This window comes from Elgaria multicarinata, chromosome 4 (assembly GCF_023053635.1).
Source record: "Elgaria multicarinata webbii isolate HBS135686 ecotype San Diego chromosome 4, rElgMul1.1.pri, whole genome shotgun sequence".
In the NCBI taxonomy this organism is placed as follows: Eukaryota; Metazoa; Chordata; class Lepidosauria; order Squamata; family Anguidae; genus Elgaria; species Elgaria multicarinata.
The window spans coordinates 90,854,187-90,881,639 of NC_086174.1; the positions used below are offsets into that span (position 1 = coordinate 90,854,187).

Here is a 27,453-nt window from a genome sequence, read left to right on the forward strand (position 1 = left end):
CCGGCGTCCCTCCTGCCGCCGCCACCACCGCTAGCGCCCTCGCTGCCTCAAGTTCTCGCCGCTTCCCTTCCCTGCCATTCCAGCTTAAGCCAGCCCCGGCCTGCCCCTAAACGGCTTCATGGCGTACAGTCAGGGAGGCGGCAAGAAGAAAGTCTGTTACTACTACGACGGTGAGGGAAGGAGGGACTGAGGGGGCGGGGCGTCGTTTTTTGTTATGTGTGTGTGTCGGGTGCGGGGTGGTAGAGGACCTCTCCGCCTGCCTCTCTGTCTCTCTCCACCCCCCGCCCGGGCCTTGTTTTCACGCTCTTTGGTTCTGGCCTCAGCTCCCCCCCACCCTTCCCCATCCTCCCCTCTGTCCTCGCGCGCCTTCTCTTTCCGGCGCACGCGCCGCATGCAGCCCCGCCCCCTTCCCCACTACCCCCCCCCCCCCAATATCTGCTTCTTTACCTATTGTGTCTGTATCAGAATGGAAGTAAAGTGCTGATCTTTTTCTTACCTCTTTCTCCCTTAATCGAGTACAGTCTCCTTTCCTCGCGAATCTACCCCTGTCTATTTGCAATCAGTTTGCAAGATGTGTCTGTCTGTCTCTCTTTTACAGGTGGGGATCTGAGACTTGCCCAGAACTAGATCCCGTTGAGTTGGATCCACACTTTGTCGTACTTTGAGTAGATCGTTTGAAATCAATGAGTCTTAAGTTACTCGTGATTAAGTTTGGGTCCAATCCACTGAATTCATTAGATTAAGAGTGTACTGGATTTACCAAGGACACATGGTAAATCCATGGAAGACTTGAACTCAGAACAAAGTCCGGAGCTCTCCTCATTGGAAGGATCTCATAGAATAGCCCTTGTACTGCCTTATTCAACTGTCTCTCATCCCACACATGCAGTAGGTCCCTCCCACAAAAAAACATGAAATATCACTATGGATTCATATTTCTGATAACTTAAAGGGATTAGTTAGATTTTAAAATATTGTCCTGTTGAAAAATCAATTTTAATAGTTTTAAAGATCTATTATTTTTCAAATTGTTTATGTTGATAAAATGGAGATAATGAGCTTTATTAAATTCAGTAGAAATTAATGGCTACCAAGAAGCACAAAAGGAAGAAGGATTAGCTATAATTGTCAGGGGTGAGAATCATATTGGCCAATCATATATTTTTGGACTCCAACTCCCAGCTTGTATGGACAGTGGTCATGGCTGAGGGAGTAGAAGTCCAACTTAATCTGGAAGGTCAGAGCTTCCTTACCTTTGGAATAAGATGGAACATTATTAAACTTTTTTTTAAAAAAAAGTCTGGACAGCTCTCTTCAGGGATACTTCTATAAATACAGATATTTAAAACATGCTCTTTTGATAATTGTTTTAAAATGGAAACTTAGTTGACTTCTCAGCTACTTTAACAACAACAGAAAAGGTCTGGATGCTTCAGTTTGAGTTATTTTTTATTATCATTTTTGCTGTTAATCTTACAAATTGAGAAAGGAAAGGCAGTGTAGAAAAACTTTGTATCTTCTTGAAAAGGCTACAAGTAAAGAAACTAGGAGGGAATTGTATAAATTGTATCCATCCTTTTGTGTGTAGGTAAAAGAAGGAAATGGCGGAAAAGTCATTTGTGCAAAAAGGGAAGGATGCAAGCAGCTGGCTAAGCCACTTCTGGTGGCCTGCCAGATCCCCCTCTGTGCCCCATATATCTGCCATGAGCACTAGCCTCCCTTATCTCTGATCTCTAATCAGCGATTGGTGCTAAGGAAGTGATTGGGCTTGCTGGGTCAGGGAGGAGAGGAACAGTGCTCAAAAAATCTAAATACACAGGTGTCTCAGAAGTAGAGGGTTCTTTTGCACTGACCTTGTATCTGGTCATGCTAGGCAGGGCTCCTACAGCTTTAACTGTTGTGCTGAAGAGGGAATTCCACCAGGTGTTGCATGCATACAAATGATACCAGCTGAAATTCCTTTTTCGATACCGCTGTCAAAGATACAGAAGCCCTGTCCTCCTTTTCATACATTCACCCTAATACCTTATTTCTTCAATTCTAAGATGCACTTTTTTCCCTATATAAACATCTCTAAAAATGGAGTGCGTCTTAGAATCGCAATTATTCTTAGAATCAAAGCTTATTTTCTGTTGGTGGTACTGAAATTAGTGCGCGTCTTACAATCAGTGGCATCCTGCAATTGAAGAAATACGGTATATGTCATTAAAATAATGGCCTCGTGTGAAATGGGACTAATAAAGTAGTTATAGCTAAACTAGCAACCTTTGGAAGAGAAATGAATCGTGTTGAAATAGATGAATGGTTGTCAGCTTTGGTGATCAGTTCTTTCGGTTGCTAAAATGTATTAGGATGCAATCTTATTGGATCCACCCTTGATACTCCTAAGCCTCTGAACTTAGCTAGGCAGGCATTTTTGCCTCTCTAGCCAAGGTGTTGGGGATGGCTGGGGATATGGCGTGAGTCATCTCCTCCCCTGCCACTGGCACACACCCTTTCCCTCCTCTCCAAGATCACATGTGCAAGCTCACAGAGGTGGTCAACGTGGTCCTCTCTGCAGTGGCTGTGAGGGAGAGGCAGCGGTCGAGAGCTTGGGTTGCAGAGTCCAAGGTCGGAGCACTGTCTCAGGTCTTGAATCCAAGAATACAAAAATTTCTGTGGCCTCCCAGATGCTATCTAGGGGCCATGTGATTGCTCTCGTAGTGTGTCAGTAATTCAGGACTTTGGTGGTGTTTTCTTACATTTAAACAATGTAACAGAAGTACATATTATTGTTTTTCAATTTTACAAGTATTCCACCAAAAATATTGACGTAATATAACAGAAATCTCATTAAGTGTGCTTTAATTTTATCCTTGAATATTTCAGGTCAAATACTTGTGGAATATGGGACCAAAAAAAAATCATAATGGGGCGCATTTTAAAGTTTTTTTGTTCGCTGAATACAAGTAAATAAGGGTGTAATCGTATGCATGTTTAGGCAGAAAAAAGCCCCTACAACTCTTAGCATCCCACAGCCAGGATTGTGCCCTAAATGTGCTACATTAGCCAATTTTCTTTGGCATCGGATACTTTTTCAATGCAAACTGAAAGTAGTCTGATGCAAATTATCCTAGTTTGCATGTGAACATTTTTTCAAATTTTTTTCCTATTCAGAGTTTTCCAGTATACTCACAGCACTAGTTAGCTGTAATGTTAGATTGTCATTCCTTTGCTAAACACATATCTTTGGAATATTGCCCTCAATTAAATATGCTTTGAATCAGATTAAATGAATTAACCTTGTAACCAGGTAACCAATGAAGTGCTTTCTCCTTCTTCTGTTTCAAGCGCAGAAACCAAATGGGCTTCTGGAAGAAGAAAGCTCCATCCTGCACACTCAGTATAGAAATTCAGGTCTCTATCCCTCCACTGCCAGCACTCAGCAGTGTAGTAAAATAAATAAATAAAAATGCAGCTATTGTAACTTTGGTGGTTTATTTACAAGGCTAAAATATAGCCATTTACACTCTGAAATATAAATAGATGAATCTGATAGTTATGCTTGGAAGGACCTAGATGAAGAAAGGGTATTCTCAAGAGGTGCTTTGCACTTTGTATATTTTGTATGGAGAGTTTTAGGGTTGATAGTTGTGGCTTTCACCCATGGATGTAAAAGATGGGCTGAACTGTGAATAATATGCTTTGCAGAGGCAGAAGTGTTGCAGCCAAGTGTAGATTTCCAAAATGCTGCCAAGAAAGGCAAAATGGCAGTTACAGCCTCATCCTTTGTTGTTCAGTCTTCTTTGTTTAGCTTTTGAGGAAGTAAAGAGGGTCCCTAGTGTGAACTGAGATTTGACTTTTATGAAAGAAAAATGGTCGGTGTTAGGATCTTGGTGTGTGACTAGTATTTTGAAAATCTAGATGTATTTTCAAAGCACACACACACAAACACAAAGTTGTCTAAATGTTGTAGAATATCAGAAATGAAAGTTGTTTGTCCCTGAGGTTGAACTGAAGGATTCCAAATATTTGAGTTATAATATGCATGTAGGCATCTTTCTCACAGATATGAATATTATTTAAGAGGTAGAAGAAAAAGTACACTCAGTTCCATAATTCTCTTCATATAATTAAACATATCAGATTCTCTGAGAGTGTTTGCACGTCATCTGTGACTGTTCTTTACCTGTGCCTGAAACACCGTGTACAAGAAAGTTAAGAGATGGCAAAGCTGAAGCTCTCTTTCTTAAATGAATCTGTGTAGAGTGTCTTTGGCATGGTAACAGCAGTTTGATGACCTATGTCAGGAGAAAGACAGGGGGAGTGTGATTCTGTTGATTCTCCTTGATTTCTCAGCGGCTTTTGATACCATCGAATGGTATACTTCTGCAGCATCTGGCTGAGTTAGGAGTGGGAGGTACTGCATTGCAGTGGTTGGTGGGTCGGCTCCAGAAGGTGGTGCTTGGGGAACATTGCTTGGCCCATGGATTCTCCAGTGTGAGGTTCCACAAGGGTCAGTCTTGTCCCCCATGTTGTTTAACATTTACATGAAACGGTTGGGTGCCGTCATTCGGAGTTTTAGAGTGTGTTGTCATCAGTATGCTGATGACACACACCTCTATTTCTCCTTTTCATCTTCAACAGGTGAGGCTGTGGATGCGCTGAACCAGTGCCTGGCAGCGACAACAGATTGATTGAGGGCTAATAAACTGAAACTCAATCCAGACAAGACTGAGATGCTGCTGGTGGGTGGTTCTGCTTACCAGATAGAGGATGTTTAACCTGTTCTAGATGGGGTTGCACTCCCTCTGAAGGAGCAGGTTCATAGCTTCGGGGTTCTCCTAGAACCATCTCTTTCACTTGAGGCTCAGGTGGCCTCGGTGGCACAGAGTGTCTTCTACCAACTTTGGTTGGTGGCCCAACTGTGCCCCTATCTGGACAGGGATAACCTGGCTTCAGTTGTCTATGCTCTCGTAACCTCCAAGTTGAATTTTTGCAATGTGCTCTACATGGAGCTGCCTTTGAAGATATTTCAGAAGCTGAAGCTTGTGCAAAATGCAGCAGCCTGATTGATTACAGGAGCCAGAAGGTTCGAACATATAAGACTGACTCTGGCCCACTTGCATTGGTTGCCTGTACATTTCCAAACCTGATTCAAGGTGCTGATTTTAACTTATAAAGCTTTACATGGCTTGGGACCACAATACCTGACAGAATGCCTCTCTCAATATGAACCTGCCCGTACACTGTGATCAACATCTAAGGCCTTCCTCCGGGTGCCTACTCCAAGGGAAGCTTGGAGCATGGCAACAAGAGAGAGGGCCTTTTCAGTGGTGGCCCCCCAATTATGGAATGAGCTCCCCGAAGAGGCTCACTTGGCACCAACATTGTTATCTTTTGGGTGTCAGGTCAAGACTTTTCTCCCAGGCATTCAACAGCATATGTTCAGTTTTTAACTGACCCAGAATAGTTTGAAATGGATATTGTATGTATTCTGTTTTTATGCTTTTTATGGTTTTAAATTTTGTATATCAGTACTTAATGTTAAATGTTTTAATCTTTGTAAACTGCCCTGAGAGCTTCTGCTATGGACTTCTCCTGGTTGGCAAGATGTAGAGAGGTGCGTATAGGAAAGGTTGCTCTTGCCACTTGGATAAAAGAAAGTCCTTGTCTCCTAATGGAAGAGTAGGCTGCAATTGTCTGCCAGTGTCTAGAATCTGTTGCCAGTGTTCTAGAAATGCAAAGATAGAGTGGCTCCTTGCTTCTCTGGGCTTCTGAGAGTCTTTGAAACACACATACGGCCTGAATGGGGTTCTTTGCGAGTCTGCTTATAAATGTCAATGGCCAAATACTGAACTCCTGTTCGCAGAGTCAATTCTTCTAGTGCTAGACTAAGGAGTAAGCAAGTCAAAATGGTAGTAGAGGGGTCCTGAACCCCTATAAAGCAGGGAGATTGCCTTAAGTGGTGGGGAAAGAGCTAAACTCTCTTCCTACTGCCAAACTGCTTTGTTTAGGTATTTCACTTGCTCTTTGGGAAGTTACAAACAAAAAAGCATTGAAATGTTGGGGTAGGGTTCAACTTCCTTCACCTGTCATGTTGTGATATTGAATTGTACTTCTCCCCAGCTTTATAGGGAATCAGCAGGACCTGACCTGAGTCCTGCTGATTCTGTCATGTCTAATAAAACCCTCATCAGATCCAGAAATGTTAACTTGATTTGCTAGCCATCCATTATTTGTCAACAGCACTAATCCCTCCTCTACAACCTCTGGCATGCACAGAAGGCTTGGGAGAGAAGCAGGTCTTTTAACATTGGTGTGGTTCGTGGAGAAAATTTCCTGGTTTGCCAAGAGCATGGGCTGAATTATAGACTGTGGTTTAACTATAGGCTAACTGCAAACAGCCCAGAGTTCACAACCCAAGAATAAACCATGGGTTCTCCTTGGTTTTTGCAGTTCTGTGCTCAAAAATGTACAAAAATATGGGTTTTAGGTCACAACACATTTAGTAATGAGTATTATGTGAGATAATTCATTCAGAAATACTTATTTAATATGAATTTTCATGTAGATTTTTCAAAATGTTCAGATTAATGTGGAAATGGGATGGAGCAGATTTATGAATGGACACTTTTGTTTTTTAAGCCAGCCTTCATCCACTAGGGCTCTTGCGGCATTATACACAACATTTTTAAAAAAACAAATCCAATATAAATACTAGTGATGTGCATTGGATTCTGACGAAGTTCGAAACACAAGAACCCATGGTTTGTTGTTAAGTTGTGAACTGCAGGTTGTTCTTGGAAACAAACTATGGTTTGTCATTGCGACTGGGTTCAGCCAACACAATACCCCACAATTCAACAACAATCCACGATGCAACTGAAAACTGTTGATACACTAATTAATTTTAGCACCCAAAGAAGTATGCATGAAATGCTGACAACCACTCATCTATTTCAAAGAGTTCAACTCTCTTCGACTAAGGTTGTTAGGCCGCCTTCAGTTTCACTCCCATTATTTATTAGTTCCATTTCTCTCTGAGGCATACATGTGTTTCAGTAATGTAGATGTATTCTCTCACATACTTGCTAGGGATAATCACTTGGAAAACATTAATTCCAACTTTGGAACTGTCAAGCTTGCCTAATATTGTATTAACAATTAGCATATATTTTTACTAATGAACTTGAAATTGAAAATTTTCCGTGGGGGTGGGGGAGCCCTGGAAAATTTCCCAATCCCTGTCTGTAATGATCCCTTTTGTCTTGCTTAAAGTAATATTAAGTTATTCTAAAGCAGGGAACCACAAACTTTGTCTAATGATGGTAACAAGCCATTTTTTTAGTCACCGCTAATGCTGCTGCTTCCCCGTGTCCTCTGGGATGCAAGTGACTCTCTTTGATTTTGCTGTGCCTTGCAAGTTCTGAGTGCTTCCAAACCTCAGTTTGTAAATGGGGGATAAGAAAAGGAATGTTTGCTAAAGTGGGAAGGCAGTTTCCTCTTGTGACTGGTGATTGTACTGTGGACTAGAGAGAGAGAAAATTGACCAAATAAAACTAGAAAAAGTAATGGTTAGACTTTCAAGGATGACTCATTTGTTTACTTCTAGGTGACATTGGGAACTATTATTATGGGCAAGGGCACCCAATGAAGCCTCATAGGATTCGCATGACGCACAACTTGTTGCTAAATTATGGTTTGTACAGAAAAATGGAAATTTACGTGAGTATACATTCTATCATTTAAAAGTTAATGTCCAGTGAAGATAATATAATATATGTTTTTCGAACATTAATTTTCAGAAATTTTCCTAGGATCTTGAATTCCAGGTCAACATCTAGTTTTATTGTGGAAAGCACTAAGACCATTATTATTATTATTATTTATTTATATAGCACCATCAATGTACATGGTGCTGTACAGAGTAAAACAGTAAATAGCAAGACCCTGCCGCATAGGCTTACATTCTAATAAAATCATAATAAAACAATAAGGAGGGGAAGAGAATGCAAACAGGCACAGGGTAGGGTAAACAGGCACTGGGTAGGGTAAAACTAACAGTATAAAGTCAGAACAAAATCAAGTTTTAAAAGCTTTAGGAAAAAGAAAAGTTTTTAGCTGAGCTTTAAAAGCTGTGGTTGAACTTGTAATTCTCAAATGTTCTGGAAGAGCGTTCCAGGCGTAAGGGGCAGCAGAAGAAAATGGACGAAGCCGAGCAAGGGAAGTAGAGACCCTTGGGCAGGCGAGAAACATGGCATCAGAGGAGCGAAGAGCACGAGCGGGGCAATAGTGTGAGATGAGAGAGGAGAGATAGGAAGGAGCTAGACAGTGAAAAGCTTTGTAGGTCAACATGAGAAGTTTATATTGGATTCTGAAGTGAATTGGAAGCCAATGGAGAGATTTCAGAAGTGGAGTTACATGGTCAGAGCGGCGAGACCAATTCTCTTAATGCTGCTTTGTGGAGAGTACTAAGGCCTACAGAAAAATACCTATGAAAATATTACACCAAACCAAATGCACATGGATTTGATATCCAGATAGTATATATGACAGATGTTCTCTTCCATGGATGAAAATCATGATGTTAGATTTAGTCCTTACATGTCTTACACCCTATTCCAACCTTCGACAGTAAAATCTATAGAAGAATTGTTTTGTACCTATGAGTGTGGTAGACCCAAAGCTGAAATAGTTTGAGATATTTCAGCAAGTATCTATTTACTGTGTGTCTGATTATCAATTTTTTCTCAAGTGAACTATTTGAAATACTGCTGCTTTTTATTTCGTGTTGGATCCATTTTAGTCTTTTTGTTACTAGCGGCCCCACAAAGCTACAGCAGAAGAAATGACCAAATACCACAGTGATGAGTACATCAAATTTCTTCGCTCGATAAGACCTGACAATATGTCTGAGTATAGCAAACAGATGCAAAGATGTAAGTTTGATATTGAACTAAATGCAAATAAATCCTTAATGTTTGAGAACCTTTTTCCAAAACATAGATGATTTTCTAACATTGTGTACAAGAAAAGCCTAAACATTTTTCACAAAGTGAATTTCTTTCTCTGTGTTGTTATTGTCTATTTTAGTTTAATGTGCAGTAGTACCCCTTCTGTCTGAATTCTAGTGAGTTATTAGCGTTCTCAGTTGTTCTTTGCTTGCTGTTCTAATTTTAAGATTCAAAACTTGTTCAGGCTTGTCCAGTTACCTGACAATGTTTTGGTGATGAGGAAACTCCATGGTTCACCTGCTTCTGTCCCTCAGGCTCTTTTAAAAAGTGTACTGAAATTAGTGGTGTGGCCACATTTGGAATGGTACCATCTACACAGTGGCATTTTTCACTTCATTGAATAGTTTACAATGTTTGACTGATTAATTGACCAATGTGCCCACCCTAAAAATAAAGTATTATGCACTTGGGGACAAGAAACTTGAGGATTAATGAAATTTGTTTTGTATAGTTAATGTTGGAGAAGATTGTCCTGTGTTTGATGGACTATTTGAGTTCTGTCAGCTGTCTACAGGAGGCTCTGTGGGTAAGTAAATATTCTTTAAGATTGCTTGTAGAGTTATTACATTTAAAGGGCTGTAAATTAAATAGCATTAGCACTTTTTGAAAACATTCGCTTTTAAATCACATTGTGAGAGATTTTGACTTTTAATGTTGGAGCAGGCGTGAAGTAATTTTGATAGTGCCTTTATAGTGTTGATAATCAATGGGGGTAAATAAGTGAATAGAAATTTAAAACGATTCACTGAAAGAAAAAGCATTAAAAGAAAATAATCTGCATTAATAGTTAATAATTTGTTCCGCTTCATAATGTGGTACATGAAATGTATAAGTGTCTAAAGTTAAACAGTTAAAATCTAGACACAGCTGATATGTAGTAAATGAAGCTTTTACTGTTTTTCACAAGTCATTGGCCAGATTCGTTCAAGAAGGCAACCCCCACTCAAGGTTAAATATGTGTTGAAATGTGAGTGCAGTTGAAACATGGTTTGTGTTGTGTGAATCCAGCCATGCTAACAAACTAGGGTTTGTTAACCACAAACAAACCACAAAGAGAACCCATGGTTTGTGGTTGAGTTTTGAACTTCTTCTTCTTCTTCTTCTTCTTCTTCTTATTATTATTATTATTATTATATTTATTATTATTTATTTCTTTATATAGCACCATCAGTGTACATGGTGCTGTACAGAGTAAAACAGTAAATAGCAAGACCCTGCCGCATAGGCTTACATTCTGTGGGTTGTTTGTGGCTAACAAACACTGGTTGTTAGCATGGCTGGGTACACACAACACAACCTTTTTTTCAACAACAACCAATGCTCAAAACCACTACTCAAGTGTGGGTTGTCATATTGTGTGAACTCCAGTCACTCTTTCATTCCAATACAAAATTTTAACTACATTTTTCTCTGTAATGCTTCTTTAGCTGGAGCAGTAAAATTGAACAGACAGCAGACAGACATGGCTGTTAATTGGGCTGGAGGACTTCATCATGCTAAGAAGTCAGAGGCATCTGGCTTCTGTTATGTCAATGATATTGTGCTTGCTATTCTTGAGTTACTGAAGTAAGTTCATACTTGTCTTGTAGAAAAGTTGAAGTGATTGGCTTTGGGGTTAAGGGTTGTATGTTGACCAGATTACTAGCGATCATTGTTTCTTGGTAGCTTCAATTTTTTTTTGTAACATTATAGAACAGAATAATGTAATTATAAAACATTATTCTGAATAGTTCAATTTTTTAAAACAGGTTTGCTGCTAAAAAAGATGTCTCCTATATGTCAAATAATAATGAAAAAGCAGTCACTTCCAATATTAGGCTTCACAGTTTTGTAATATATCAGGTTATTATATATATATTATATATATATATATATTGTTTTGGTTATCATAGATAGTTTGCTTTCTGAGAAAACACAAGTATTCTTTCCCCGTTGGGTAGCAGATAAATTAGAACTTTGCAGTAGCAGCTACAGAACAAAAAAGACATGCCAACCTGTGCTGCAGTTGTACTGTAAGGGTGTAGTCCTATGCACACTTACCTGGGAATAAGTCCCATTGAACTTAATAGGCTTACTTCTAGGAAGACATGGATGGGGTTGTACTCTTGTTCTCATGGTAGCATATCAATCAGTATTCGCTTGAGCCAGAGACTATTTCTGTTGCAAATAGCAGTTGCACGCAAACGGGGGTGGAGGGGGGAGGAGCAGCTATCATGGCTTTTCACCCTGCTGTGATTGTTCGAACGTAGCCTTTAATTGGGGTATTAGGGGATCAGTCCTATCCTCTTTATTTGGATGAATTTCAATATCTTGTAACAATGCCAACGTTATAGTTAGGAGTATGAAATTATCTACGAATTGTACTAGTGCCCATTGAGGTTGGAAAATGCCAGTTAAAAAAGGGTAGCGGATTAAGGTTCTGAATCTCTCAGTCATCAGGGTAAACGGCTGCCTTAACATTGCAAATGCCTGATACTTATTTGAAGAAGTCTATTCAGAATATAAATACTCTAGTGAGTTCTTAAGCTGTTACTTTATGTCCAAAATCACACATGCACATAAACGCAGATATGTAGATGTGTACATGACTAGCATGGCTCTTTTTTTTAAAGAACTTCCAGTTCACCACAGGGAGCATACACTAGACAAATATCAAGGGAAACAGTAATAGCCATAAGAAAAAAGTGTAGAAAGATTTATTAATATGCAACTTTGGTACAAAATAGAAATGTACTTGGGCTAGCAGTTTATTTGAGGAATACTATAGAAACAGGAGAAGAGTACAGGAGAAAAGCCAATTAAGGCAAAGAAGCATACACATGAACCAGGTTCAGGATGTGGGAATGCCAGAGGGAAGTTGAGGGGCAGCCAGAGCCCCTAAATGCAGAAGGGCAAATTTTAGATATAGGGCTAAATCTTTGGTGCTTTTCATTGTTACTGCTTTGCTAAAACTGTTTATTTCCCTCCCAGATACCACCAAAGAGTGCTATACATTGATATTGATATCCATCATGGTGATGGTGTTGAAGAAGCATTTTATACAACAGATCGTGTTATGACAGTATCATTCCATAAATATGGTGAATATTTCCCTGGCACAGGGGATTTGAGGGTGAGTTCAGATTTGAGCTTATCATCTGATTAAGCTAGCATCTTGCAAACAGTGTCCTTAAGGCTGACTCTCAAATTAATTTAAATTAAATTAAATTAGTTATTCATTTCTGTTTTTCCTTTTCAACAAGTGCACTCACAATTGGTCAGGGTCAAAAGGCCTAACATTAATTTAATGATGACATAATTGCACCTGCATCTGGTTCCATATATGGTCTGTTTATAGGTGTAGGTACAGTATTGTTTTCTTTATTGACATTTATATACCGCTTTACTTGCTAAAAAGCTATTTTCTGCTCTCAGTTGACAATTACGTCAACTGCATCAATTGTACAACCAAGCGCTGTCTAGTATGTTTATTGGAGACAGTACTATCCCTGCAATAGCAGTTTGCAGGAAAGGAGAACAGAAATTTAAGTTCATGGAGAAAGAAATGTAAAATGTGGAGATGGACGTGTTCTTGACCAAGGCAAACCAGCCTCAGACCATAGTTTACTTAATCACTGTTTAACGTTGTATCTATGTTGGCTGCCATGCTACAGCCCCTGAAACCATCTGACACACACCACCAAGTTGAAGGACCCACACTTGGCTGGTATCTTTATTCAGTATATTTTTAATGTTCACCTAAACAGAACAAGCTGTAGAAACAATACCTAACAATTGCCCTGTTCAGACAACATGCTAAGCCATGGTGGTTAAGCATTTTGAGCTAAATATTATGGTTTAGCATGTTGTGTGAACCATTCCTAACCATGGTGGCTACATAACATTTAAACACACACACTAACCATTTGCTACAAAAGGGTTAGCGGCCTAACCATGGCTTAGTGTATCATCTGAACAGGTTCAGTAAGTACTAAGGGTACACTTACCTGGGAATAAGTCCCATTGAACTTAACAGGCTTACTTCTAGAAAGACATGGATGGGGTTGTACTCTTGGTTCTCATGGTAGCATATCAATCAGTATTCACTTGAGCCAGAGACTATTTCTGTTGTCCAAGAAGTGCAGAGACTAAGAACACAAAGATCCCTAGATTTTCTGGTTATTTATGGAAGTAAAGTATCTTTGCCAATTACACAGATTCTTCAGTGGTTTGCAGAAATATTAGAGAAGTACTATTTTGCCAGGTTTAAGTTGCCCAGATGTCCTTAATGACACTGAAGCTTCTGAGATGCTATTAACTAGGTATTTTTCAGTGTTGTTAAATGTGTTAGGCCAATAATGGCCTAGTCTCAGCATAGCTGTTTCCATTAATAACCGCTCCTGCGAGCTGTGGAATTCATTTCTTTTGTTCCTAGCCTTACCCAACCTGATTGCCCTCCAGACATGTTAGATTACAACTCCCATAATTCCCAACTATAATCACTATTGGCTAAGCCAAAATATTTATTTTTTATGGCCATGCTGACTAGGAATTATGGGAGCTGTAGTCCCAGCATGTCTGGACGGTAATCTGGTTGGGGATGGCTGCGCTTTTCAATAAAAATGGAATATATTGGCTTAGATATTTTTTCTGTTTCAACCTGACTGGCCACAAGATGGTACTGTTGCTTCATGCTAAACATAGGTGAAATGAATTTCTTCTAAAGAGCAGAAGCATTGACCTTAAACTAGTCTTTCACCTGTGAAGTACATTTAAGAGTTCACTTCTTATTAAATCTAGTCTACTGAAATCCACAGTCATTTGTCCAGAAGGCAAGTCACATACCATTGATTCCTTAGCTAAATCAAACCAGAATGCATTTTAGGTAGGGCGACCATATGAAAAGGAGGACAGGGTTCCTGTATCTTTAACAGTTGCATAGAAAAGGGAATTTCAGCAGGTGTCATTTGTATATATGGAGAACCTGGTGAAATTTCCTCTTCATCACAACAGTTAAAGCTGCAGGAACTATACTAGAGTGACCAGATTTAAAAGAGGGCAGGGCACCTGCAGCTTTAACTTTTGTAATGAAGAGGGAATTTCACCCGGTGCTGCATGCATACAAATGACACCTGCTGAAATTCCCTCTTCATCACAATAGTTAAAGATACAGGAGCCCTGTCCTCCTTTTTATATGGTCACCCTATTTTAGGTGATCTAATCTTAATTTTCATTTTGCTAACTTTGAACATGACAGGCTTTCTGTACCACAGTCTGTAATAAAAGGATAGATAATGTGTAATCTCTTTAAGATTCTGGGCTGGCTTTTGTGTGTGTTACGTATTTTAATGGCACTATATACTTAATTTTGTTGTATCTAGATCAACATTGTCTGGGATTTTCTGGACAATATTGTCTTTACTTCCTTGTATCCCTCCACAACCAAAAAACAGACTGCTTAATACAGTATTTAACAAAAAAGTTTTATTGTGATACTACACATTCATACTGTTTTGTTTTTTCAAAAAACACCACAACCACAGTAACTTGGGGACATAAACTGCTTTATACCAATTCTTCTGATGGAGGGAAGTAAATAGTGGGGTCCCACAGGGATTGAGATTGGGACCAATTCTTTTCAATTTATTCATAAATGATCTGGAATTAGGAGTGAGCAGTGAAGTGGCCAAGTTTGCCGATGACACCAAATTATTTAAGGTTGTTAAAACACAAAGGGGTTGTGAAGGGGTTGTGGGAGAGTGGGCATCCAAATGGCAGATGTGGTTCAATGTAAGCAATGTGTAAGGTGGGGCAAAAAACCCCCCCCAACTTCAAGTATAACCTAATGGGATCTGAGCTGGTGGTGACCAAACAAGAAAGAGATCTTGGGATTGTGGTGGACAGCTTGATGAAAATGTCCACCCAGTGTGCGGCCACTGTAAAGAAGGCAAACTCCATGTTAGGCATTATAAGAAAAAGAATTGAGAATGAAACTGCCAGTAGCATACTTCCCTTATACAAATCTATGGTGCAACTTCATTTAGAATACTGTGTCCAGTTCTGGTCAACACACCTAAAAAAGGATATTATAGAGCTGGAAAAAGTGCAGAAAAGGGCAATTAAAATGATTAAGGGGCTGGAGCATCTCCCTATGAGGGAAGGCTACATCAGCTGGGATTGTTTAGCTTGGAAAAAAAGAGGCTAAGGGGAGACATGATAAAGGTGTACAAAATTATGCATGGTGTGGAGAATGTGGATAGGGAGACATTTTTCTCCCTCTCTCAAAATACTAGAACCAGGAGGACATCCCATGAAGCTGATCGGTGGGAGATCCAGGACAAATAAAAGGAAGTACTTCTTCACACAGCACATAGTTAAATTATGGAACTCACTACCACAAGATGTAGTGATGGCCACCAATTTGGATGACTTTAAAAGGGGGTTAGATAAATTCCTGGAGGCGAAGGCTATCAATGGCTACTAGCCCTGATGGTTGTGTCTCCAGTATTCGAGGCAGTAGTTGCTGGGAAACATGGTTGGGAGGGTGCTGTTGCACCATGTCCTGCTTGTTGGCCCCTGGCCGATGGCTAAGTTGGCCACTGTGTGAACAGAGTGCTGGACTAGACAGACCTTGGTCTGATCCAGCCTGGCACTTCTTAAGTCAGACCACTGGTTACACATACAATGGCAATAGGAAGGGAAGAGGCAGGAAGTTCTCAGCAAGCCATTCAGAAAGGCTTGGAGAACCAGATGTGACTTGTGGGTCATCTAATGAAGAATAGGAGCTTAGGTTTTGGATATAGTGGTTTTTAAAATGGCTTTATATGTCAAGACACATTGTACCATTTATTTATTACATTATATACTGCCCCATAGCCAAAGCTCTCTGGGCGGTTTACAAAGATTAAAACAGTGAACATAAAAAAACAAATATGCAAAATTTAAAACTATAAAAAGCATAAAAGCAGACAATATCCATTTAAAACAACTATTCTGGGGTCAGTTAAAAAAAACTGAGCATGTGCTGTTAAATGCCAGTTTTGCTTCTTCTGGAACTGTGAAGAGGGACATCTGTCAATAAAAAATAACCTTACTACACTTTTGAACTCCTCCATAAGAGGCTTCAGCATTGTTCTTTGAAAACCTACTACTATGCAAACATTTAAAAGCTGTGCTTCAAGCTCATACAGGAAGGAGGAGGAAGTGCTTCACTTTTGTACATTAAAAAAATGACGGCTGGTGTCACTGTTCTTGTAGCCAGGCTGCATAATACTCTGTGCCACAATTAATTCTTTCACCCTAAGGGTGCCACAGGACTTCCAGTTGTTTTCGTTGCCACAAACTAACACAGCTTCCCCTCTAGAAAGATAATAAAACTTCATACTGGTAAACATGAGTGTTTTTGTACTGAAATCAAAATGGCTTTTTTTAAAGGAATTTTAGCTATTATATTACTTACATGGTAGACCATATATTTCATTTCTACATTCTGAATGTTAAAGGGTAGAGGGAAAGGAATAATCTTTGTGTTTCACTTAGTGAATTGTGGCACGTTTCTTGTAGATATAGCATGTGACTTTATGGATCTGACAGAGCAGACCCATGACATTACTCCCCATTCCCAGGTAATTGGTTGGCTTTTGCAATTCATCTGCCCATATGTGTCTGTTTTATACATTCACCACTCTTGATAAGAGAGACTATTTTATCTCCCATAATGATTCTAAACCACACTCTATTGAGATTGAATAAAGGCATAAAATCCAAATTAGGCTTTTGGGTCTGATTCTTCTGTATTGTCACATGTCTCCCCTCCTGTTCTTTTGGGTGTATTTCTTTGTGCATTGATTTCTTCTACTGCACTAATCAAATGCTTTACCTACAGATTTTAAGCTGGAATATCCAATGTATATTATGATACCTTTTCTGTGTATATAATTTTGGTATTAATTTCGCACTCAATATTTTTGTTATACCTGGGGTACTATCTATAGTACTTTAAAGCACAGTCCTAGCCCCATTGGTCCAGAGTTAAGCACAAAAAGTCATGCTATTTTATTTATTTATTTGGCTTTTGATATCAGTGCACTTTCTCTTCTCTTTATAGGACATAGGTGCTGGAAAAGGCAAATATTATGCTGTCAACTTTCCAATGAGAGATGGAATAGATGATGAGTCATATGGACAGATTTTTAAGCCAGTGAGTATATTCTGAATACCATTTAAAAGCTGATATTGTGAGGTTCCATTGAAGTTGTAACATCCTTTCTGTTTCTTTGCAGATTATATCCAAAGTCATGGAGATGTACCAGCCTAGTGCTGTGGTGCTGCAATGTGGGGCAGATTCACTGTCTGGTGACAGACTGGGATGTTTTAATCTTACTGTCAAAGGTAAGAGAAAAACATTTCTGAAGATTCACAACTATGTATGCTTTCAAACCATTATGAAATAGAGATTTGGTGAAAATGTTTCATGACTTTTGTTCTCTTGTGGGAAACTTTCTAACATTATACATTAGTATAGGATTCTGAACAAACCCAGACACATTCCTTCATCCCATTGCATCTATAGTGCTAATAGTTATGCAATGCTTTACCATAGCTGCTGGGTTTTTTTTTTAGACAACTGGGCGCATTAATTCTTCATTATTATGTTTTTCTCCAATTCATAATCATCCATTTCCTTTCTGCTTTGAATCCTTTGAACCCTTCATCTAAATTTCAAAGTGCTGTCTTCCACATTCAAGTGTATCTACAAGATCAAGTGATTATTTGCATGTATGAATGAGCTATCACAGATAGAACTTTAGCATCACCTGCTGTCACCTCAAATGCTCTTTGGTGGAGATGGATCACATTCAGACACTTATCTTGGCAGAAGTCTTGAAGAAGCAATATGCTTCCTTTTGGTCAGTCATGTAAGGAACATGTGAGAAAGATACTCCATGTAGAGGCCTTTATACGTGATGGTCTGATTTTGTGTGATCTTAAATATGTTTAGGGCTTGGTTACTACATTTCGCATGGAGAGAAAGCCAGTGATGTACAGCTATATATGAAACGGCTCCAAAATATGACATAATATATGAAATATAAGATTTCCAGTATTTTGTTTTAACTGCATCCTGTATGCAGTGCATTTTATTTGTAAATTACAGAATTAATACATTCGTTGTGTTTAATTATGTGTGCTTCTGTTCAACAAAACAGAAAAATGAATCCAAAATAGTGTTGTTCTGTGCCTCATTCCATCCTGTTTACATTTTGCAGTTCTTGCATCACTTCAGTTGTGGTTAATCTTATTTTAGAGGTGAGGTTCCCATCTAAAAGTCTTCATTGTGTAGTCTTTGGGTGAATTTCATGAGTTTATATAACTACATGCCTTTTATATGTACATGATTTGTGGCAGGCCATGCTAAATGTGTGGAAGTTGTGAAGACTTTCAATTTGCCTCTTCTGATGCTTGGAGGAGGTGGATATACCATACGTAATGTCGCGCGATGTTGGACCTACGAGACTGCTGTTGCTTTAGATTGTGAAATTCCTAATGGTGAGTATTCTGAGAAATAATTTGGTTTACACCAAGGTCTCTTAGGTTGCTTGTTGCCCTAAGAATTACATAAGTGAGCTATACTTTTCTCTGCCTTAGCTATCTGATTAGCATCCTAAAGTAATCTCCACTAACATCGTGTTCACGTTCGTAGGATAGGCAAATTAAGTACTCAGACCTTGGAATCTTCCTCATATTGTTTAGGATTTAATGTTGGTACCTAAAACCATAGACAAAGTGCTGTTATTTATGAGATAATGACCTGGTTTGCACTATCATCACAACCCACTGTGGATTATTTAAATTACGATAAGCTGCGGCACTGCCGGATGCCATGTTGACTCTTCAAGCCCTGGATGTGGCTTGTCACGTCATCCGAGTGTGGGTGGGCAGAGATTATTTGAGGGTTAAAAACCCCATGGTCTGTTGTGGACTTATTTGAGGGTTGTTTAACCATCAAACAAGCCCTACCACCCAGATTCGACAACACAGCAAACCATGGCAACCACTCGCTGAGGATTGAATATTTGAACTAGCATGTGCTGCCACCCACAGTGGCTTATGAACACACATGAATGCGCCACCACCCACCGTGAAGCCACATTTTACTAAATCTATGCTGTTTAATATCCAGTAGTTAAAGGATATATATTTCAAAGGGACAATGATATGATACTGGGTCAGTTCACACAATCACTGCAGCTCAGCGTGGATTAAATAATAGTTCATAGCTGATGCAACACGGCGTTGTATCCCATCTTAGTCTAACTTAAGACCTCTTCATTTTAGTGGGTCTACTCTAAGTAACACTAGTGTGGGATACAACCCAGAGGGTATTAAAGGCTCTGCCCTTAAAGATGGCCTAAATGTAATTTTAAATGAATAAAAATTAAATATTAAAGCAAATAACGAGTAAGAAGAAAGAAAATGTGACACGATCTTAAAATACAGTCCAAGCAAAGTTCCAATGATTTCAGTTAAGCACATGCTGAACTTTCCCCACTGAAGTCAATGGGACATAATAGTTCTTATCTTGGATTCTTAGTATTCTGTAGCTACAAATGTATTTCATTGCACTATATTATATCTTGACATCGACCCTATACTGGCCTGTTACAGAACATTCTTCTGGTAGCTCACAGAAGAGACTCTTACATATTGTCATTCTTTGTCTGCTTAGGTTTGTGCTGATTGCTGAATCATTAAGATCTTCTTTGGACCCATGTAGCTTTTGGCTCTTTAGCCAAGCTCTTGGTAGCTTTCGATAGCCTACCTAGATGTTTATCTCTCTGAGCACAGATGTTTTATAAAATGATCATAAAATTAATTAAACCGCATTAGCCGTGTACAAATTGTTGAAATCGATAAACGTGTTCATTGTTGAACTAAATCAACACCAAGCTCTTTAGATCTCTAATATGCTGTGGTATGTGAAATATGTCAGTAGACACAAGGTCGAAATAAGTTTCATTCTGATATGACAGTGAAGATCCTAGATTTCTGTTGAAGAAAGTAAATGCAGCACATGTAATCTTGAAAAATATGCTTGCTTAAAAGGACAAGTTAGGATTTTTCCTACAGTGGAGGAGGGTGTCCTCCTAGTCTGGGTTGCTCCTTCCACTCGCTGCAGAAGGCAGGGCTAAATTTGCATAAAGTCAAAGAGACCTTCCTTGTGTGGGAGAGTGCCTCCCAGTTCTGGTCCTGCCTAGCTATGGAAAGCAGGGCATCAGCGGAGCTTCACCTGCAGACTGCTTTTATACATTCTACAACCAATTGCAAGGTGAGCAGGCTTATGTCCAGGTACCACAGAAAGGGTAGATCAGATCGTTTCCCTCTCAGTGGCCTGGCCCAAGACGCTTGGATATGCCCTCCCATCTCTATCTCTCCTAATCAAAGGTTCTTGGGAAAGTTCGTCTGGAGCAAGCACAAGTAATACTGGTGGCTTTAGCATGGCCCAAAAGTGTGTGGTTTTCCAACCTTCTAGCTCTGTCTATCCAGGATCCATTGCTGCTACCCTCAACAAGGGATCTCCTAAGTCAGGGAAGTGTATTTTTTTCCTTCCTGACCCAGACTGGTTACAAATACACGCATGGAGATTGAGTGGGGCAAATTAGAACAATGGGGATACAGTGAAGAGGTCATTTCCACCATTTTAGCAGCTCGCAGAGCCTCTTTAAATTGAATTTATAAGACCACACAGAGGGCTTTCTGCCACTGGTGCAGACACAAGGGATTCCAACCTTTGAGTGCTGGGGTTAAACATTTGTTGGCCTTCCTACAAGCCTGGTTAGATCTGGCTCTGTGGCCAAATACGTTAAAAAGACGGGATGTGGCCCTTAGCACCATTTGTGGCACTAACTGGAAGGCTCCCCTATCCTAGCATCCACATATTAAGAGATTTCTTCGAGGAGCCTCTTTACTGAAACTGTGAACAGATTTTCTTCATGGAATTTCCATAAGGTTTTGAAGGGATTAGTGAAACCTCCTTTTGAACCTCTATGTGCAAAGACACTAAAATTTCTTCCTTGGAAAGTTTTAATTTTAGTTGCCATCATGTCAGCATGTAGGGTGTCACAGCTTGGCACATTCTTAGCCAGAAAGGAACTTTGCATTGTTTATAAGGACTACGTAATTCTACACAGAGATCCTACCAAAGTGAACAGCTTGTACCATCTATCTCAAGAACTAACCTTATCTACTTTTTGTCCCAACCCTCAAACACCAAAAGAAAAGGAATGGCACAAATTAGATGTACGTAGGGGTGAGCAAGATATATTTGGCCTGTACTAAAAACTCAAGAATGCCATTTTTTATTTTTTCAAGCCCCCTGAAGTAGGCCTTGAAAAGATATAGGTGGAAACGCGTTGGGCTCTTCAACCTACAAATAAAAAGTTTAGCATCCTGAGAATTTGCTTCTCTGTCCCCTTTTTTTCACCTGATTTGGGTGCTTTTCTCCCCTTGTTTTTGTTTCTTGTTTCTACCCAGCCACTATGGGAAGAAAGGTTTCAGTGGCAACACTTTCACGATGGATCAAAGTCTGCATCTCCCTGTGCTATTAGGCTTTAGCTGCTGCTGAGAGTATTACAGCTCATTCCATGAAGAACGCAGCCACTTTGGCTGCATTCAGTACCAATGCTCCCTTGATTGACATTTGTCGAGCAGCTACTTGGCCTCCCATTTCCTTCTTTGTCCACCATTATAAGTTGAATACCTTTGCTTCTGCTGAAGCGTCCTTCAGCTGGCGGGCTTTGCAGTGGGTAGTTTTCTACTTAAATTGTAAAGCAGCGAGAGGCCCACCTTCAGAAAGTACTGCTCAGGAACATCCCAAACTAGGATATCCTCTTCCACTGTAGGAAAATGGAATGTTGGTCTTACCTTGAGGGCTCTTTTTACACAGTGGATGGAGGGTGTCCTACTCACCCAGATGAGTTTTTTGTCTCGCTGCTAGGAGGGAAATAATTTTCCCAGATCCTTGATAATTTTTATTCAGCTAATCTAAAGGTTGGACCCATGGGAAATACTTCTCTTTCTCCTTTATCCGTTGTTCTTGCTATTTTTTCCTCATTCAACTGTTGATTGGAATACATTTTGAGGTATTTCATTTCCAAAACTGGGAGGCGCTCTCCCATGCAAGGAAGGCTACTTCAACTTTTTGCAAATTTGGCCCTGCCTTCTAGTGCAAGTGGGAAGAGCAACCTAGACTAGGAAACCCTCCATCCACTGTAGAAAAGGAACCCTCATGGTAAGTCCAACACTCCATTTTCCCATTTCAGAGTTATAACACTCCTTTGCTTAGCTACATCATCACTTAGAACAGTTCTGAGCACTGTCCCATAATGAAGATTTTGTTCTTTATCTGCATTAAGTAATGTGGAGGAAAATGATGTTTTCAGCAATGTCAAATATGACAGTGTTTATGATGTGAGAATCTGTAATGGAACCCAGTAATAAAGCTGTCTAAGAAGCCATTATACTTCAATCTTGTTTCAACAGAATTGCCATACAATGACTACTTTGAGTATTTTGGACCAGATTTCAAGCTGCATATTAGCCCATCAAATATGACAAATCAGAACACCCCAGAATATATGGAGAAGATTAAGTAAGTAATAATCCCTACTTTTGCTATGGATAGTATAAAGGTCTGAATCTTTGCCACTGTTTGTTAGACACAGGAGTAATAATGTAATTTCCCCCCAGTCCACTAGGAAGCAGGGAAAATTCCTGGGAACAACAGTAGGAACTGCTGATTTATTAGTTGGAAGGAATTTTGCTTTTCATTTTCAAAAATTGGTCTACTTCATTAAAATATTATTTGTTTAGAGGTACCATAGTGATATTGCAAAGGAGCCATTGTTCTCAGGAAACTGTTCTGTCTGTAGATGTGTAGCATACATGATCATAAAAACCTTTGCTATTATTGTTACTTACTTCAAATACATTTACAATGAATTTGTCTTCTAGCGATATTATCCAAGAGCATGTAGTTTTTAAAGTGTGTGTGGCCCATTAGGTTCTTTGGTATATTTCCTTGGGATACCTTGACCTATTTGCAAGAGAACTTGGGGTCTTGCTATGTCACCTGCTTTTCATGTCAGTTTCCTAGGATCCCTAGGCAGCTGGATATTTTTGCATGGAAGAGAATTAAGAAAGTACAAATACACATTGGGATGAAAGTTGTATTGTAATCGTATTGTAATAACTCTCCTCTGGGTTACTTGCTTTGCAGGCAGCGTTTATTTGAGAATTTGCGCATGTTGCCTCATGCTCCTGGTGTACAGATGCAGGCCATTCCTGAAGATGCTGTTCATGAAGACAGTGGGGATGAAGATGGGGAAGATCCAGACAAACGTATTTCTAGTAAGAAAGGGCAAACATTAGAAGACTCACAAAGTCTAAGCAACGTGGTTAAAATTATATAAGTTTGTATGATTTATCTGTACAGCACCATGTACACTGATGGTGCTATATAAATAAATAATAATGATTTCAGGGTTGACTTATCCCTTAGAGTCAGCTTAACTTTGTTACCGTTCGTGGTTATTCCCCAACCTCTTTGCCTTCATATATATCATTGTTGTCACAAAGTGCTAGAGTTAATTTGTTTTTGGTTGGTCAGTTTGTGCCCCATCTGTCTTATTGGGGCAGTTCTGTTCCAGCTTTTTTATTTATTACTACATTGGTTGACCATCTCGCTAGTGTTCTCTTGGAGCTTAAATAACTACACATATGACTAGCTTAGTCAAATTATAGGATGTATCTTAGTAATTGAAACCTAATGATTGGCCTTGAAAATCTGTTGTTGTTGTCTCTTGCTTCCCACTTTCAGGAAGGAAATATTTAGGTCATGAGTGTGTTGCAGTTTCTGTTTTGCAATAGCAACTGCTATTTTGGACTTTGGCCATGAATGTGCACATATTAATCATTTTACAGATGCTTCTTCCATGTCATGTCCAACATAGAAATTACATGTTATTTCCAGAGGGAGAGAGAGAGAGAATCAGAGAATAGCAGAGTTGGAAGGGGCCCATAAGGCCATCGAGTCCAACCCCCCGCTCCATGCAGGAATCCACCTTCAAGCATCCCAGGATAGACCAGCAGGGTCTCACCTCCCATCTCCCAGCACTCTGTTTCCGGCATTCCGGCCCTTGGCCGGTGCACTGCCTGCCCCGGCCTCGTGCCCCCCCACGCGCTCCTCTCCCAGCGGATTGTGTCTCTTAGCTGAAATGTAGAAGTAGATTACAGAAATGCTGTTGAAAACTACAACCTCGTGGTAAGCTTATTGCTCACACACCATATCATAGAATATCTTACTGAAGAGATCATTGCTGTCATGTAGAGAGTCTTCTCATGATGGCTGTGATCAATGCAGCAAGACTTCCTTTACAGTGGCAGGATTAGAAAACATGTGACAGAATACTGTGTTCAGCAGTTTCCCAGTGATAAGAGAAATGAAATGCACAGAAAGAAGATCCTGGAAGAACCTAACCTTGCCATTTTAATTCTAGTTCGTGCATCTGATAAGCGGATAGCTTGTGACGAAGAATTTTCTGATTCTGAAGATGAAGGGGAAGGTGGGCGCAGAAATGTTGCTGATCATAAGAAAGGAGCAAAGAAAGCCCGATTAGAAGAAGACAAAAAAGAAACAGAAGACAAAAAAGCAGGTAAGAGGTCAATGACTAAACCAAATTTTCTTCTCTGTTGCATTTTATAGGCTACTAGCTGATATGCCTGGGGTTGCTCGGGTCTGTTGATAAATAATAAATTTCTAGAGGATTGAGGGGTAGTATTATGAAGGAGGGGAAGTAAGCGGCTGTCAGTGGACACCCCCCGCTCCAGCCAAGTCCTGCCAGGACTTCTTGCCCACCAAGTGCTCCATCAGGACCCTGTACTGAAGGTTCAGGGCCGGCACACCTACTTGCCCCCTATGTTGGCATGTGCAGAGTGCTTCCCTTTACTGCCTCCTTCGTTCCCTCTTATGGGTGAAGGCTGTGCATGTGCTTCCCTCAGTTTCTGAGAAAACAGCAATATCAGGATGGGGTGCCTTTGAGAATGTCCAGAGTTTGGCCTCTCAAAGCCACACTGTTGTATCTAGTTATGATTTTAAACCCACACATGGCAGGTGGGAGGAGATACTGCAAATAGATGCAGCCCATTTATGTGGGTTGTTTCCTTTTATATGGTATTTGGTTGACTGCTTGACACTGACCTTATAAATCACAATGGCTGCCAAAGGCCAGTAAGTCTGGTCTCCTACCCAAGGCATGTTGGGAGTTCTGCCCAAGGCATCCTGGGAGTAGTATGCGTAAATCTAGGTTTTTATTAAATTCTTTGAAAATACTAAAACCCCAAAAATTCATGTTTTTAGACTTTTTCTGATCCATGTACACAAAGACCTGTCTGGGTGAACAATATTAAGGCAGTACCGTACTTGGCAATGGGTAAACATTTCTGGACATACGTGACACACACATACTTTCCACTTTATAGGTAGAGATAATCCTAAAACTTCCAAATGAATATGGTATAAAGTTGTGAAATAAATGTGTTTTGTTTCTTCTCAGTATGGTTTCATAGGCAACCTGTGACCTAAACCAAATGTTGGGTGTGCTACCTGTCTTTGCTGTCTTGCTGGATTTGCAAAAACAGCTGGGATATCAATTTATTTTTTATTGCATTTATATCCCGTCTTTTTTCCTCTAAGGAACCCCAAGGTGGTGCACATAATCCTCCTCTCCATTTTATCCTCACAAAAACAACCCTGTGAGGTTAGGTTGGGCCGAGAGTCTGTGACTGGCACAAAGTCACCCAGTGGGTTTCCATGGCCGAGTAGGGGACTAGAACCCGGATCTTTTGACTCCAAGTCCAACACTTTAGCCACTACAACACACTGTGTAGTGGCTAAATCAATTCACAGGGAATAATCCATGATAGCTTGATTTCCTTTGGTTACAGTCAGAAGTTGTGTATTCTTTGTTTAGATTGTTAATTGAGCAATTTTCATCTTTACTAGAATATCTCTTTAACCCGTGTGATATTTTTTATTTGAAAGATTTACAAAATGTGTAGAGCCTTACAGAGGTGTAACCTCACTCAAACTCTTTTATCAATTTTCATTGTTACTGTGATTTGTTAACTGCAGTCCTATATATACATAACCCAGAGTTTATTCCATTAAAATCACTGTGGCTTACTTCTGCGTAGGCATGTATAGGATTGCACTATTTATGTTAGCCGATGTAAAACTGCCATTGCTCATTCATTCTAGATATTAAAGAGGAAGATAAATCCAAGGATAGCAGTGGTGAAAAGACAGATACCAAAGGGTAAGTAAATTGTGGCTTTCCTATAATGTGCCTCTGCTTCAGAACTTTCATTAACTTGGAAATGTTAATTAAGCACCTGCTATCTATTATGGATGACAACAGATCTGTATCAATAGCTATTTAAAAAAATGTAATATGAGCCATGCAACACTTACTGTCTTTAAATGAGCAGAGATCAACATTAAATTGTGACCCGTGTTAATAGTTGGCTTTTCCCCCCCTCTAAACAGCACAAAATCAGAACAGCTCAGCAATCCTTGAATATAAAGCCTCACTTCAATTAAAAGGACACAATACTAAATTGAAAACAAAAATGCTAAAAGGAGCTTTTCATATTGGGAAGAGACTGTTGATTTTCATTTTGTACAATTTGGCATGAAGCATATTTATTTTCAAACAACTGTGTTTTGGTTTTTGGCAAGTTGTATTGTGAATTTCCTAATTATGATGCAAAAATTTGTTCCTTCCACCAGGCTTTAAGTAATAGTATTTAAAATGGTTGTGAGTTATCATGTTAAACGTCTAAACTGATCTATTAAAATTTGCCTTTCCTAAACTGATTTTACCCCTTTTTGTAATTATATCTTTATTAAAAAAATTGTACTTGCCTGTCTTGTCTATCTTTGCCCAGTAAATTTCACACTAGTAAGACTGTTATGAAGGAGTCTGATGAAGCTTGAAATTGTGCTGAACTATTTCAGACAGTTCACAAAGAATACTCCTTGAATGGTTCATTATTGGGGCAGACAGGGAATGTTGAATTGAAAGGTTTCTGTTAACTAGAGGATTACTTACCAAAAGGATACTTTAAATTTTATTTATTTATTTATTTATTACATTTCTATACCGCCCAATAACTGGAGCTCTCTGGGCGGTTCACAAATAATTCTAGGAAAATAATTGAACTGGTATGTTCAATGATAAGAGATGCAAGTAATGTAACTTAAAAAAAAAAGTACTGACATCAACAAATTTTGATACTTTGAGATAAGAAATGTCTTTCTCTGTAAATCTATATGTTTGTTTCTGTCCTACATATTCATCAGTTGGATTAATTAGATCAGTCCTACACAACGTGTGACCCTCTAGGAGGAACACATCCA

The 27,453-nt window shown here is 39.5% G+C and overlaps 1 protein-coding gene across 1 annotated transcript; it reads left to right on the forward strand.

Annotated features, from left to right (window-relative positions):
* On the forward strand, positions 1 to 26,959 carry HDAC2 (histone deacetylase 2). The gene is made up of 14 exons (XM_063124763.1): positions 1 to 170; positions 7,595 to 7,707; positions 8,804 to 8,921; positions 9,448 to 9,522; positions 10,424 to 10,562; positions 11,967 to 12,108; positions 17,083 to 17,175; positions 17,258 to 17,366; positions 18,384 to 18,524; positions 22,518 to 22,626; positions 23,254 to 23,384; positions 24,533 to 24,688; positions 26,293 to 26,350; positions 26,581 to 26,959. The coding sequence occupies exons 1-14, from the start codon at positions 119 to 121 to the stop codon at positions 26,609 to 26,611; spliced, it is 1,467 nt and encodes a 488-aa protein (XP_062980833.1). The 5' UTR covers positions 1 to 118; the 3' UTR covers positions 26,612 to 26,959.
* Positions 26,960 to 27,453: the final 494 nt, after the last annotated feature.